We start from the raw sequence: 13,374 nt of genomic DNA on the forward strand, positions 1-13,374 counted from the left end.
TGCAAACGCTGAAAAAAACCCCCCCCCCCCCCCCCCCCCGCAAACGCTGGTCGTTCAGGGGCATGATCAAATGCTGCTTATAGGTACCTTAGGAGGCTCGGTGGAAGGATCAATTAGCACGGCACTAGATGCGCAGCGGTGACTCGGCACGCCCGCTGATGGGCGCAGATCTTCCCAGGGTTGGACCCTCGAAAGATAGCCGACCGAGTCCATGGCTCGTTGTCGGTAACTGACACACAGCGTGCAGGGCTCGCAGGGTTACAGCCGGTTGACTTTTCCCGGCACCACCGCCACGCAGCGTCGAGTCCTGGGGGGGAGGGGGGAGATTATTCAGTAGCGTCACTGGCACGTCTACCCCAACTTTCTCCACACACCACCCGTGTTCCCTACCTACACTCTGCACTGCTACCCCAACCCAAAAACCAGTTCAATCACCGCAAAACACAGCGACACACCATTAGACCGCGATGCGACCCTTAGTGGCACATGGATGGATGGATGGATGTTGGCTTGGTCCCTTTCTCCTCTCCTCTCCTCTCCTCTGCCCTCCTCTTGACCAGTGCCCCCCCACCCGACCGGATTTCTTTGACTCGAGATGCCAACTAACAGGGGACCAGACCCTCAAAAGTCCAGTCCACCCTCCTCGGACTCTCTTTTCAAATCCTCGCCCTGGCCCTGGGACTAACGTTAGCTTCCACTGTCCACCGTTGCCGCACGAGATATCCTGTTTCCGTTGAGCTCCCTAGCATCAAGGTGCACTTGTCATGAGTTCCCCATTCTCACCCGCTCCCTGATTCATGTTGCTCGCTCTCCCTTCCATCCCCAGATCCGCCCCCCCGCGTTCTCGCTCTCTGCTTCGTAACGCACCGGATCTCCCTGCCTCCACCACCTTTGCCCACTGCCATGCCACACAATGCCGTTCCCCGGTCGAAGCTATTCGGTGGTGCCTGTCGTGCTAGCCCCTCTGCCCACGCACTACACGTGTCGTCTGGACCAGCAGTATTCCTGCCTGCCTGCATGCTTGCTTGCCTGCTCTCTGTCCAGACTGCCCCAGCTGTCATGGACTCTGTAGGAACGCCCCCGCTTCAGGGATTTCCCTAGAGATCGCATGTCCATGGTCTGATACAGCGACATTGTGAACGACACTAGCCTTGCTTGAGATCCCCATATGTGTGTGCATTTCTAAGCCCTGGAGTTGTGCCTGGTGCACCATCTCCACCAGAGCTGCCCGCAACCCGATGTGCAGAAACTGCTGTAGGTTAAGCATTCCCGACCCTCGAGTCGCCAAGTATATCTAGAAATCCGCCTCCCAAACGACCAGTCCTTTCTTTCCTGTTTGGAGTCTGTTCTTCATTCATCTCAACTCACCCTCAACATCATACTCTCTCTCCCTATCTCTCTCTCTCTCTCTGTGTGTGTCCCTCTCCCAGGCCTTCACACACAAACACTCACCCGTTAATCTTCGCACACGTTCTCCTCTTCCCCCCGCACACATTATGGCCGACGTCCTGTTGCCGACGGCAACTCCTCTGGAGAAGGATGCCGCTCAGCGGTTGGAGGGCCCCATCCACGCCGAGAGGCACGTCCGTGTCGTGTGCATCGGAGCCGGCGCCTCCGGCCTCCTCTTTGCATACAAGATGCAGAAGCACTTCAACAACTTCAGCCTGACCGTCTACGAGAAGAACCCAGAAGTTGCCGGCACGTGGTACGAGAACAAGTACCCCGGGTAAGTCATGCGTAGTCCTAGCAAAACCCCGTTCTTGTCGAGAAAGAGAGAGAGAGAGAGAGAAAGTGGGCATTGGCGACTGACTTGGCGCAAGCTGTGCCTGCGACGTGCCCTCGCACAACTACACCTGGAGCTTCGAGCCCAAGCTCGACTGGTCCGCCGTCTACCCGCCGGCCAACGAGATCTTTGACTACTTTGACGGCTTTGCCAACAAGTACCAGCTCAAGAAGTACATCAAGACCCGCCACCAGGTCATCGGCGCCTACTGGGACCACAACATCGGCGGCTACGACGTCAAGATCCGCGACCTCGCCAACGGCGTCATCGTCAGCGACCACTGCGACATCCTCATCAACGCCAGCGGCATCCTCAACAACTGGAAGTGGCCCGCCATCCCCGGCCTCAACAAGTACAAGGGCACCCTGCTGCACACGGCAAACTGGGACGACAGCGTCTCCCTCGAGGGCAAACACGTCGGTCTGATCGGCAACGGGTAAGTCTTTGCATTCCTAAACGGAAAACTCACTAGAAAAGGTTCGTCATGCTGACCTGCCCAACCCCCCTTTCTTTCTTCACAGCTCTTCCGGCATCCAAGTCCTCCCCGCTATCCGGGAAAAGTGCAAGAAGGTGACCACCTTCATCCGCGAGCCCACCTGGGTCTCGCCCGTCCAGGGCCTCGAGCAGCACAAGTTCTCCGACCAGGAGAAGAGCGAGTTCGCCAGCAAGCCCGGCGCCCTGACCGAGTACCGCAAGGGCATCGAGACGGGCCTCAACGCCCAGTTCGGCATCTTCCTCAAGGACAACGCCATCAACAAGGACACCACCGAGTACATGATGGCCCAGATGAAGGAGAAGCTGGGCAACGCCTACCTCGAGGGCAAGCTGATCCCGGACTGGGCCGTCGGCTGCCGCCGCCTGACCCCCGGCGTCAACTACCTCGAGTCGCTGACCAAGCCCAACGTCGAGGTCGTCTACGGCGAGATCAGCGAGGTCACCGAGAAGGGCTGCCTCTGCGACAACGGCCAGGAGTACCCCGTCGACGTGCTCATCTGCGCCACCGGCTTCGACACCTCCTTCAAGCCGCGCTTCCCCGTCGTCAACCCGGCCGGCGAGAACCTGCAGGACAAGTGGGCCGCCGACCCGGAGTCGTACCTCGGCCTCGCCGCCGACGGCTACCCCAACTACTTCATCTTCCTCGGGCCCAACTGCCCCATCGGCAACGGGCCCGTGCTGTGCGCCATCGAGGCCCAGGCCGACTGGATCTGCAAGGTCATCGACCACTTCCAGGTGCACAACATCGCCACCGTCGCGCCCACGCGCGCCGCCGTCAAGGACTTTGTCGCCTACAAGGACTGGTTCATGCGGCGCACCGTCTGGGCCGACCCCTGCCGCTCGTGGTACAAGTCCCGGCCCGACGGGCCCATCGTCGCCCTGTGGCCCGGCAGCGCGCTGCACTACATCGAGGCCGTCAAGGAGCTGCGCCTCGAGGACCTCGACGTCCGCTACGTCGGCAACCGCTTCGCGTGGCTCGGCAACGGCTACTCGCAGACCGAGCTCGACGACACGGCCGACTGGGCGTACTACATCCGCGAGCGCGACGACGACGCGCCGCTGACGACGGGCGGCCGGCGCAAGGTGCTGACCAAGAGCGGCACCGTGGCCAAGAGGACGGCCGTCAGCTGGAGCGGGAAGGAGGAGGCGAGGCTATAGATGAGCGCGGAATATGTGTTTGTTTGTGTGTGTGTGTGTGTAAGGAACAGGAGGTGTGTGTGGCGATGGGGTGGGATGGGATCATGGGATATGCATCTTCTCTCTGGTGCTAGTTAAGTGAGCTTTTGACACCGATTCCGTGTCGCCTCACCACAAGACTCGCAGAGACGTGCGAGCCGGCGTTTTGATCAAAGGGATGTATTTTTTCCGATATTCTGCATTAATTGCAGCCATTTGGTTACAAATGTCTTTTTTTCTGTATTAAATGTCTTGGCGACCGAGTGCATCTCTTTAAAAGACAATACCAACGAACTTGATGACTGAAGGCTGATACCAGACTGCCCATGCGCCACCTCCTCCTGTGCTCGCTCTTCCCTTACTTGTTGCACACACAAGATTGTGATAAGATCCCTCGCACTTGAAGAAGAGGCCGGCATTCAAAATCTGGGGGAGGTATGGTGACCGCCAAGGTCAATGTATATCAGTTTTAATCTATGCGAGTGCCGGGTAATTATTCCGAGGGCGCTGTTCAGGACTCGCGGCCCTTCGGCAGTCACCTATATGACGACTCGCTAATGCGCAGGCCACGGCAGCCAAAGCGAGAGTACATACAGACGACGAAATCACCTGGTTTGCGACACATCCCGTCCCTTCTCTCGAGGAAGACCAGGACGCCGCTGCGGGCCATTTGTCATGCGACAGCGCCAGCCAACGACACCCATGATGATGCTCACGACGTCATCCCTCGCGCTCCTGAGGAGAGCAGCCCTGCCGCTGCTTCTCCTCCTCTTGTCTCAGGCGCTGCTCGCCTCGAGCAGCGCAGACTTTGTCGTCCAGGGCGACAGCGTCGCCTTCAACACGACGGCCGACGCCCACGCCGCCGTGCTGCCGCCGAGCCGGGACCCGTGGTACAGCGCCCCGCCGGGCTGGCGGCTCACCCGGCCCGGCAGCGTCCTGCGGGTGCGGCACGCGCCGCTCATGGCCTTCGCCGTCCCGTCGGCCTGGACGGCCTACCAGGTGCTCTTCCGCACGACCGACAGCCACTTCGACCCGACGTGGGCGGTGACGACGCTCTTCGTGCCGCGGCCGGGCCCGCGCGCGGAGCGGCAGAAGGGCAGAAAGGGAGGGTACTACAGCCGCCACGAGGCGCTGGTGTCGTACCAGCTGCCCTACGACTCGTGCAACGTCGACGCGAGCCCGAGCTTCGCGCTGCGGATGGGCGAGCCGTACGGCGAGATCGGGCTCGCGCTGCGCAGGGGCTGGTTCGTCGCCGTGCCGGACTACGAGGGCCCCAAGGCGAGCTTCACGGCCGGGGGGATGGCCGGGCACGCGACCATCGACGGCGTGCGGGCCGTGCTGCAGGGCGTGGGGCCGGCGTTCGGGCTCGGCGGCGGGCAGCCCACGCGGGTCGCGCTGTGGGGGTACTCGGGCGGCGCGCTGGCGAGCGAGTGGGCGGCCGGTATGTTTCTTTTTCCTTCTCTCTTCCGTCTTCCCGTCGCTACCTCCAACTTTCCCAAGGGCCTCTCTCTATTGTTGGAAAGTGGCCGAGATGCACCGTTATTGACACCACCCTTGGTCTTTTTACCACCCACAGAACTGGCCGTGCAGTACGCGCCGCACATGCGCTGGGCGGGCGCCGCGCTGGGCGGGCTGACGCCCAACGTCTCGAGCGTGGGCGCCCTCATCAACCGCAAGGACACGGCGGGCCTCATGCCGGCGGGGCTCATCGGCATGGCGAGCCAGCACCCGGACGCCTGGGCCTGGCTGATGCGGCGCCTCAAGACGACGGGCCCGCACAACGCGTCGACCTTCCTGGCCGCCTCGCGGCTGACGGGCGTGCAGGCGGCCGCGCTGTTCGGCTCGCAGAACATCTTTGACTACTTCGTCGGCGGCGCGGCGGACCTCGCCGCGCCCGTGATGCGGCGCATGCTCGACGACGACGGCGTCATGGGCTACCACGGCACGCCGCCCATGCGCGTCTTTGTGTACAAGGCCGTGGGCGACGAGCTCTCGGCCGTCGCGGAGACGGACGCGCTGGTCGCGCGGTACTGCGGCAACGGCGCCGACGTGCTGTACCACCGCAACGGGGCGGGCGGGCACGACGCCGAGCTGTTCAACGGGCAGGGCGGGGCGCTGGCGTTCCTGGACGAGGTGCTCGAGGGCGCGGCCGACTGGCGGGGGCGGCGCGGCGGGCCCGGCGTGCAGGCCCGGTGCGAGGTGCGGAACGTGACGGTCAACGTCGCGCCCAAGTGGCTGCCTCGGCTGTTCTTTGCGTGGAACTACTCTTGATGTTAGATTGGGGAGGGTGGGGAGGATGGATACTTGGTTTCGTTGATTGTCTCGGCTTGGTTGTATTCCTTTGATCGGATTGTGTGATCTTTTTCGACGGATGAGAAGTCCCTCCCCATACCATACCCAGAGATGGAGAAGTGAGCTTGAATGGAGAGTTGCAGTGTTGTCGCATTTGCTTATAACTATGCTTGATTTCTTGACAGCAGCCAATTGATGTAGTTTGACCTCTTGGTACCTACATGATAGATGAATCCATCCACCGACTTACTGGATTTTGCATCCGACCTGCCTTGAGTGCTGCGATGCCGGCAGGGGAAGCCGGGAAGGAAGATGCAGCTGAAAGACACCTTTCCCATGAAGGCAAGCCGCAGGCACAGCAGGCTTGTTTTGTCGTCGACACATCCACTTTGCTCAATTACACCCCGGCTGCTCTAAGCTCTTTGCGGCCCTAGCCAGTCGACATTGGTGGTGTGTTGCCACCCACTCCATCCCCGATGCGTCCATGGCGCGCCGCTGACCTCGTGGTCTGCGCCGTCGGGTTCTGCGCCGGGTGGCAGGAAACAGCGGACATCCTCTCTTCTCTCATCTCAGCGAGCTGAGCTGCTGCAGGGGTGACGGGGACCGGTGGCTTTCCTGGCCAAGCTGCACACCACCAGCCCTGATAAAACCGGCTGCCCACCCAGAATGCTACTGTGCGTCGGCTTTTTCCTGCATCTGCAGTCGATTGCTGGCTGTCGAGTAATGGCAATGCGGTCGGTGTGAATGCGGGCGAGGGCGCCGATCCCTACAAAGCCTGCCCGACGTGCGGTCGCGAATCCAACCCTTTCGCACCTCTCCCCCCCCCTCTCGTTCGACTCAATGTCGGACGTGTATTCCTATCAGCACTCCGCGATGAAGGCCGCCGAAGTACTGGGTCAGCCGACCCTCAACGAGGATGGCGATCTCGTGGAGGGAGCTGCCAACGAGGTGCGTGTTTTGTGTGTCTGTCCATGCACTGGTGATTTCCGTATCGGTGACATGGCCGAGGGGGGGCGGTATGGAAAGACAGACTGACCGGTCGGCTTCATCCCATACAGGTCTACCCTTCCCCGGGCCGCATCGACCCGGTCGCGGAGAAGAAGCTGGTATGGAGGCAAGACCTCCGCATCGTCCCCTTGTCGGCCGTCATCTACTTCCTGTGCAACCTGGACCGGTCCAACATTGGCAACGCAAAGATCCTCAACTCGTCGACGCACCATGACATGATGACCGAGACGCACATGACCAACTACCAGTACACCATCGCGCTCATGATCTTCCTGGTCGCCTACGGCCTCTTCGAGGTGCCGTCCAACATCCTGCTCAAGAAGCTGAGGCCGTCGCGGTGGATCGCCTTCCTCATGTTCTCGTGGGGCGCCATCTCGCTGTGCCTGGGCGCCGCCAACAACTACCCGACCATCACGGGGCTGCGCTTCATCCTGGGCGTCTTCGAGGCCGGCCTCTTCCCGGGCCTCGTCTACTACCTCACCTTCTGGTATCGGACCCACGAGCGCAGCGTCCGCGTCGCCATCATCCTAGCCTCGGCGACCCTGGCCGGCGCCTTCGGCGGCGCCATCGCCTACGGCGTGGGCCACATGAACCAGGCCAAGGGCATCTCGGGCTGGCGCTGGCTCTTCTTCATCGAGGGCGCCCCCTCCTGCGTGGCCGCCTTCTTCGTGCTCTTCGCGCTGCCCGACTACCCGGAGCTCGCCTCGTGGCTGTCGCAGGAGGAGAAGGCCCTCGCCGCGCAGCGCCTGCACACCGAGGGCAGCAAGGGCCACCACTCCATCACCTGGCAGGACGCCCGCACCACGCTGGCCGACTGGCGCCTGTACGGCCACTACCTCGTCTACTTTGGCATCTCGACGCCCTTCAGCTCGCTCTCGCTCTTCACGCCGTCCCTGACCGCGGGGCTCGGCTACGTCGACCTCCGCGCGCAGCTCATGACGGTCCCGCCGTACGCCGTCGCCTACGCCGTGTCCATCCTGACGGCCTGGTCCGCGGACCGCACCAACGCGCGCGGCCTGCACGCGGCGCTGCTGGCGGCCGTGGGCGCCTGCGGGTTCGCGGCCTCGGCGTGCCTGCCGCCCGCGGCGTACGGCCGGCGGTACGGGTGCCTCGTCGTCGCGGCGGCGGGCGCCTTCTCGTGCATCCCGCCGCTGCTGGGCTGGCTGTCGTCCAACATCTTCAGCACGGGGTCCGTGGGGCTCGCCATCGCGCTCAACGTCGGGCTCGGCGGCGCGCCGGGCCAGATCGTCGGCGTGTGGATCTACAGGCCCGACGAGGCGGCGCGGGGCTACCCGACGGGCCACTGGGTCAACGCGGCGCTGCTGTTCATGGTCGCCGCCGGGGCCGTGCTGCTGAGGGTCTACTACGGCCGGCGGAACCGGGCGATCCGCCTCGAGACGGGCGGGGGCGAGGGCGTGCGCATGTTTACCTATTAGGGGATTGTGTGTGGGAGAGAGGGAAAGAGGGTGGGATGGATGGATTGAGCCGGAAGAGTTGAGCTGGTTTGGATTTAATGGTCGCATTTGTTGCATTTGCCTGCATTATCGTGATATCCCAAAGACAACAACTTAGTAATTCAATGAGAGTAATCAACTACCTAAACTAGCATCTTCCAATATCACTTGATAAGAGACCAAGGTTTTATTCAGATAATTTCACCATTAGTCAACAAACACACAATCTAAAAAGCCGTCAGGACATCGTTCTTGAGGCTTGTTTGTTTGTTTGTTTGTCAATTGACTCGATCCATCCGCCAGTCAGTCTCCAACCTTGACGGGCTTGATTGGCAGCCAGCGGCCCGTTTGTCTAGCGGCCGCTTAGTGGTTGCAGCCCCTGAAAGCTGGACCCGGGTGAGGTCACCAGTGGTGGTGTGAATGCGGGGCAATACTGGATGATATGATGGGCCCCTAGGAGTAACTACTGCCGATAGGTGGCATAACAGCATTGCTATCAATCCAAAGTTCAAGATGCATCGCGAGCATCGACAATTTCTATCAGCACCACAAAACACCAGCGTTACTTCCCCAGCCGACACCAACCCGCTTGAGAAGCTTGTCATGGACTTATTTGACCAAGAGCTGCGATAGTGCCATCGACTCGGGCTGTTTGATCAGCTATGTCGCTGTCCTTGGTGCCGTACCATCCACGCGAGGGCCGTGAGATTGTCCTGTACGTACGTCATATGATGCACACGATCTGCTGAAAATCCGTCCTGTACCGCGCCGCGAGGAAGCTTGCATTGGCTTGCCAGAATCCAACAACTTATTTCAGAAGCCCTCCTGGGCGCTCGAGAGCTGCACTGACAAAATCTCGAATGTAGGCGCCATCATGATGCCATCGTCGTTCGCGACCCGTCGTCCCAGAGACTCGAGATCCGAGGCCTGACGGCCTGTCCAACATGCCACCAGCCTCTCCGTCCCTCCTCGCCAGAGCGCTCCTACGACGCGCCCTCCCATCAAGAATCCTTTGTCGACCCAGACTACTTTCGCATGCTGCGGGCCGGACATGGCCTCGAGCGCCCAGACAGAGCCCCTCCTGCCAGCCCCACGCGACGGCTCGTCCAGCCGTTCTTTCAAGACGAGCAGGGCGCGGCCGCTCCTGTGCAGCACATCGAAGAGGAAGCCGAGTTCATATCTAGTACCCCGGACGTGCACGAGGGCAGCCGCATCAGGAGAGAGGCCTTCAGCCCGCGCTATTTCAAGACATTCTTTGTAGAGGAACGGGAGCTCGGCCGGGGTGGCAAGGGAATCGTGCTTCTGGTGCGCCACGAGATCGATGGCTGCCATCTTGGGCACTTTGCCTGCAAGAGAGTCCCCGTAGGCGATGATCATGCCTGGCTCGAGAAGGGTTCGTCTCTCTCTCGTCACACAGCCCTTTGTATTTCCAGCGCTGACCTCACACCACGCAGTCCTGATCGAAGTCGAGCTTCTCGCCAAGCTTTCCCACCCGAATCTTGTCTCCTACCGCCACGTATGGCTCGAGGATGTCCGACTCACACGGTTTGGCCCGCCCGTCGCTTGCGCGTTTATCCTGCAGCAATACTGCAACAGCGGGGATCTCCTACACTACGTAGCAGGTGACCAGCCAAAGGAGACAACCAAGGAAGAGCTCAAGGCACAGATGCGCCGGAGATCCAAGGGCCAGATCGAACGGACTCAGGATATCTTTCCCGGCCAACGCCAGCTGCCCCTCGAGGAGATCTACTCGCTCTTCCGCGACATCACCGCCGGACTCGCCTACCTGCACGCCGCGAACTACATCCACCGCGACCTGAAGCCCAGCAATTGCCTTCTGCATCGGGAGGGCAAGAGCCTCATCTGCCTGATCAGCGACTTTGGTGAGGTCCAGCCAGAGAACGCCGTGCGCAAGTCAACCGGCTCCACGGGCACCATATCATATTGCGCCCCAGAGGTGCTGAGAAGAGACGCAAGCGGGCGTTACGGGAATTTCACGACCAAGTCTGATATATTCTCTCTGGGCATGATTCTCTACTTTATGTGCTTCGGCCGGCTTCCATACCAGAGCGCCAACGCCATCCAGGAAGAGCTCGAAGATATCGACCTGCTGCGTGCCGAGATCACTGATTGGAAAGGGTTCCAGGACGAGAGGCGCGAGAGGCCCGAGCTGCCAGGGAAGCTCTACCAGCTGCTCAAGAAACTGCTGTCTGTCAACCCCGCAGATCGGCCAAGCGCCAGCGAGGTCCTGACTGCTCTTAAAAACGAGTCGAGTCTCGATGGAGTCGCGCGGGGTGCTAGAAGCGCCAGCCCGACTCGAGGTTTCCAGAGCCGCAGGGTCCAGAACCTGGACTCTCCCATGGCCCCTAGCACGCCAGTGCCAGGTCTGTATATGCCTCATCCCAACCAGAATGGCACTCTTGCTGAGTCTCAAGGAGATCCAACAAAACAAGCCAAGGTCTCGTCCTCGTCGCAGGAGGATCTCTCTGGCACCATCGTGCCCGGTTCGCCCCGGAAATCAGCGCAGTCAGCAGCAGCACAGAGCAGCCTGCAAACACATCCCGGGGCACAGACGGCCCGGTACAGGGCTACGGCTACGGCGCTGTCTGCGAACCATGATGACTATTCCGCGCTGGAGCGGCGGCCGTCAGAGCACACCCTCTCCACGAGCCCTGAAGCGCCCTCCCCGCCGAGGAGCCCGCCTCTGCTGATGGCCCCTCCCACGACGTTCTTTGGCGAAGTCCGCCACCGGGGCTTCGTGGCACAGCACTACCTCGCCCACTTTGCCGAGGAGCACAGCGAGACCACTTTTCTCTTCTTGCGCCTTGCCTTGTTCCTGGTCAAGATGGCCACCCTGACCAGGCCTTGCTGGCCCTACCTCGTGAACACGGGCATCGGGGCGTCCCTGGTGGCCGTCGCAGGATTGGATCTTGGCATTCCCGGGACAATGCAAGGGCGCGGAGCGCCCCGACGCGGGAGCCACAATGTCAGCATTGCTGGTCAGCAGGTCGCACCGAGATCGCGATGGCGCTGGGACTGGAAGGCTAGCATGACGCTCCTGGCGCTGCACTTTGCTGTGCTATGGGCCACATCGCGGCGTGGGGTCCTGTGTCCCGCCTCCCACGCGGCTTGGCCAGAGTGGACCTGAGACGACCGAGCTCGTCATATCGCGAAGAAGATGCTGCAGTATTAATAAGCCCCTTTGGAAAGGTGCATTGACCGAAACATGAACGACATCCCGACTTGCTTTAGTAATTTCATATACCCACGACAAGCACCGCAGACGCTATCACAACTCAGCTAAAGGGGACGAGAAGGGAAACGAATCGGAGACGTGGGCGTAAATGACTTACCATCTGGCAATATATGGCTGAGCCTAGGGAGCCTAGTCAGGAGACCACTTTTTGAGTGTCGTGGGTGCACGGTTCCCACGAAGCCGAAATCCGGATTCGTGCTCCAGTGTGGCTCCTTTGCCCGCCCGGAAACTCGAATATCCTGATTTCAGACGATCAGGAGCCATGGTTCAGGTTGCAAGCACACCGACTCTGCGATGAGTTTGGTCCGGGTGGGAACCGGAAAGGACCTTGGAGGAGATGGAGGATGGGATGCACCCCCCAATCAAGAGTTCCGAGGCTTGGACCAGAACCGGCAGAGGGCACCACACGCTCCTATCAAGCTTTGGGCTCTGGGCTCACCGCCTGGGCACACTTCGAGACTTGTTCTGGTACGGCCCTTCCACCTGAAGAGAGAGGGGGCGCGCGCTATGGTCATGAGTTCATCAGCCTCTTACCCGCTCGCGTGGGACTATAGAAGGCACAGCTATCAACCCCACCGGTTCAATGTCCCGAGCGGGCGGCCCTTTGCGTGAGGGAAAACCGTAAATTGGGAAAATGGATGGGGAGGGGAGGGGGTCGTCCCGTGTGCTGGCAGTCATTTACACGTTGATGCTTTATCTGCTGGGTGGTGTTTGAAAAAACGAACATCCCACGCTTCCTTTCTGGCGGGCGGGCGGCAGCGGCAGCGGGCCAGGAAAGCCATGGATGAGATGAGACGATCCTAGGATTTCCGAAACAGTATCGTTTTCCGCCTCCCAGTCTTCCTGCGCGGGGTGGATCATGTGAAAAATGTGGCGTTAGCTGCTGATGAGGAGGAAATATTATCAAGTCATGATGCCATTTTGGGCTGCTTGCAGCCGTGAGCTATAATATCCCTCCCGATGATGGTTATGCTGCCTTTTTCTCTCAATCATGATGGGGATACTAAGATGCGGACACCAGACATGTGTTTACAAATAGGTCTTCCCGTCCATTTCTGCTGCGATCAGGCTTCTGCAGCAGTACCGAGTCCTTCCTTCTGTGAAATAGAGTTCAACATCCTCACAAGCGAATCCATCATCCCCAGGGAAGAGATCTCACATAACAACAGTGTTGAAAAGTGCGGCTTCCAACCTCACCGCCCCTTGCTTTGAGATGGGAGATCAGCTGACCAAAGGTGCGTTCTGAGCAGACGCTGTGTAACGACATCAGAACCTCTCATAGCAAGCTTTTTCTCACGCCTGCCCGTCGTGATCACTTGTCATCCGTACCTTACTTTGGAGTTTCTGAAAACACCTTTGCTCCTCTCCCCCCGGAGCGGGTTTAGAGGCCTCAACCTGCCTAGACCTTTGAATAAAGAAAGAAGTCCGGCGCACTTTCATGAGAGATCTATTTCTTTTCTTTTCTTTGGAAATCACACGACAGACACGAGAAGGTCTTGTTCGAAAAAAGCGAAAAGTTCGCCCCCGAGAACCGAGAACAAGCGATGTGCGTGCGCAAGATCTACATCCACCACCGGTGCGGGCACAAGATCACGGAGCTGCTGGACCGGTGCGGCAACGTCGAGTGCAAGAAGGTCAAGGACAAGCCGGTCGTGACGAACAAATACACGTGTGTCCAGATACACTGTGAGTTTTATGGGCAGTTTTGAAGAAAGAAAACAAACCGGTGATTGGGCGGTCGGCATCGTTCGAGGCTTGGGGAGGGGGCCTTTAGTTGTGTCATGGCCGACTCGGGTAGACGGGCGTGGAGGGGGATGATGATAGCCTGGTCGATGCTGCATTGAACGTAATCAGGTGGTCCTTTGGAATGTCAGGATATATTTTTGGGTATTTTGTGGTGTATCTCGGTC

General features: G+C 60.0%; 4 protein-coding genes across 4 annotated transcripts; all 4 read left to right on the forward strand.

Annotated features, from left to right (window-relative positions):
- Positions 1-1,496: 1,496 nt before the first annotated feature.
- On the forward strand, positions 1,497-3,436 carry E0L32_004506 (uncharacterized protein; the record flags this gene model as incomplete). The annotated part of the gene is made up of 3 exons (XM_031138924.1): positions 1,497-1,726; positions 1,821-2,219; positions 2,305-3,436. 3 exons carry the CDS (start codon positions 1,497-1,499, stop codon positions 3,434-3,436), a joined length of 1,761 nt encoding a protein of 586 aa, XP_030996940.1.
- A 575-nt stretch (positions 3,437-4,011) lies between these two features.
- On the forward strand, positions 4,012-5,725 carry E0L32_004507 (uncharacterized protein; the record flags this gene model as incomplete). The annotated part of the gene is made up of 2 exons (XM_031138926.1): positions 4,012-4,895; positions 4,978-5,725. The coding sequence occupies 2 exons, from the start codon at positions 4,012-4,014 to the stop codon at positions 5,723-5,725; spliced, it is 1,632 nt and encodes a 543-aa protein (XP_030996941.1).
- An 894-nt stretch (positions 5,726-6,619) lies between these two features.
- Positions 6,620-8,190, forward strand: E0L32_004508 (uncharacterized protein; the record flags this gene model as incomplete). The annotated part of the gene is made up of 2 exons (XM_031138927.1): positions 6,620-6,694; positions 6,805-8,190. 2 exons carry the CDS (start codon positions 6,620-6,622, stop codon positions 8,188-8,190), a joined length of 1,461 nt encoding a protein of 486 aa, XP_030996942.1.
- Positions 8,191-8,870: 680 nt separating this feature from the next.
- E0L32_004509 (uncharacterized protein) lies at positions 8,871-11,356 on the forward strand (the record flags this gene model as incomplete). Its single annotated transcript, XM_031138928.1, has 3 exons — positions 8,871-8,923; positions 9,075-9,601; positions 9,663-11,356. The coding sequence occupies 3 exons, from the start codon at positions 8,871-8,873 to the stop codon at positions 11,354-11,356; spliced, it is 2,274 nt and encodes a 757-aa protein (XP_030996943.1).
- Between the last annotated feature and the right edge of the window lie 2,018 nt (positions 11,357-13,374).

The sequence above is a fragment of the Thyridium curvatum genome (assembly GCF_004353045.1).
Source record: "Thyridium curvatum strain D216 chromosome Unknown NODE_22_length_467593_cov_81.276643, whole genome shotgun sequence".
Taxonomy (NCBI): domain Eukaryota; kingdom Fungi; phylum Ascomycota; class Sordariomycetes; order Thyridiales; family Thyridiaceae; genus Thyridium; species Thyridium curvatum.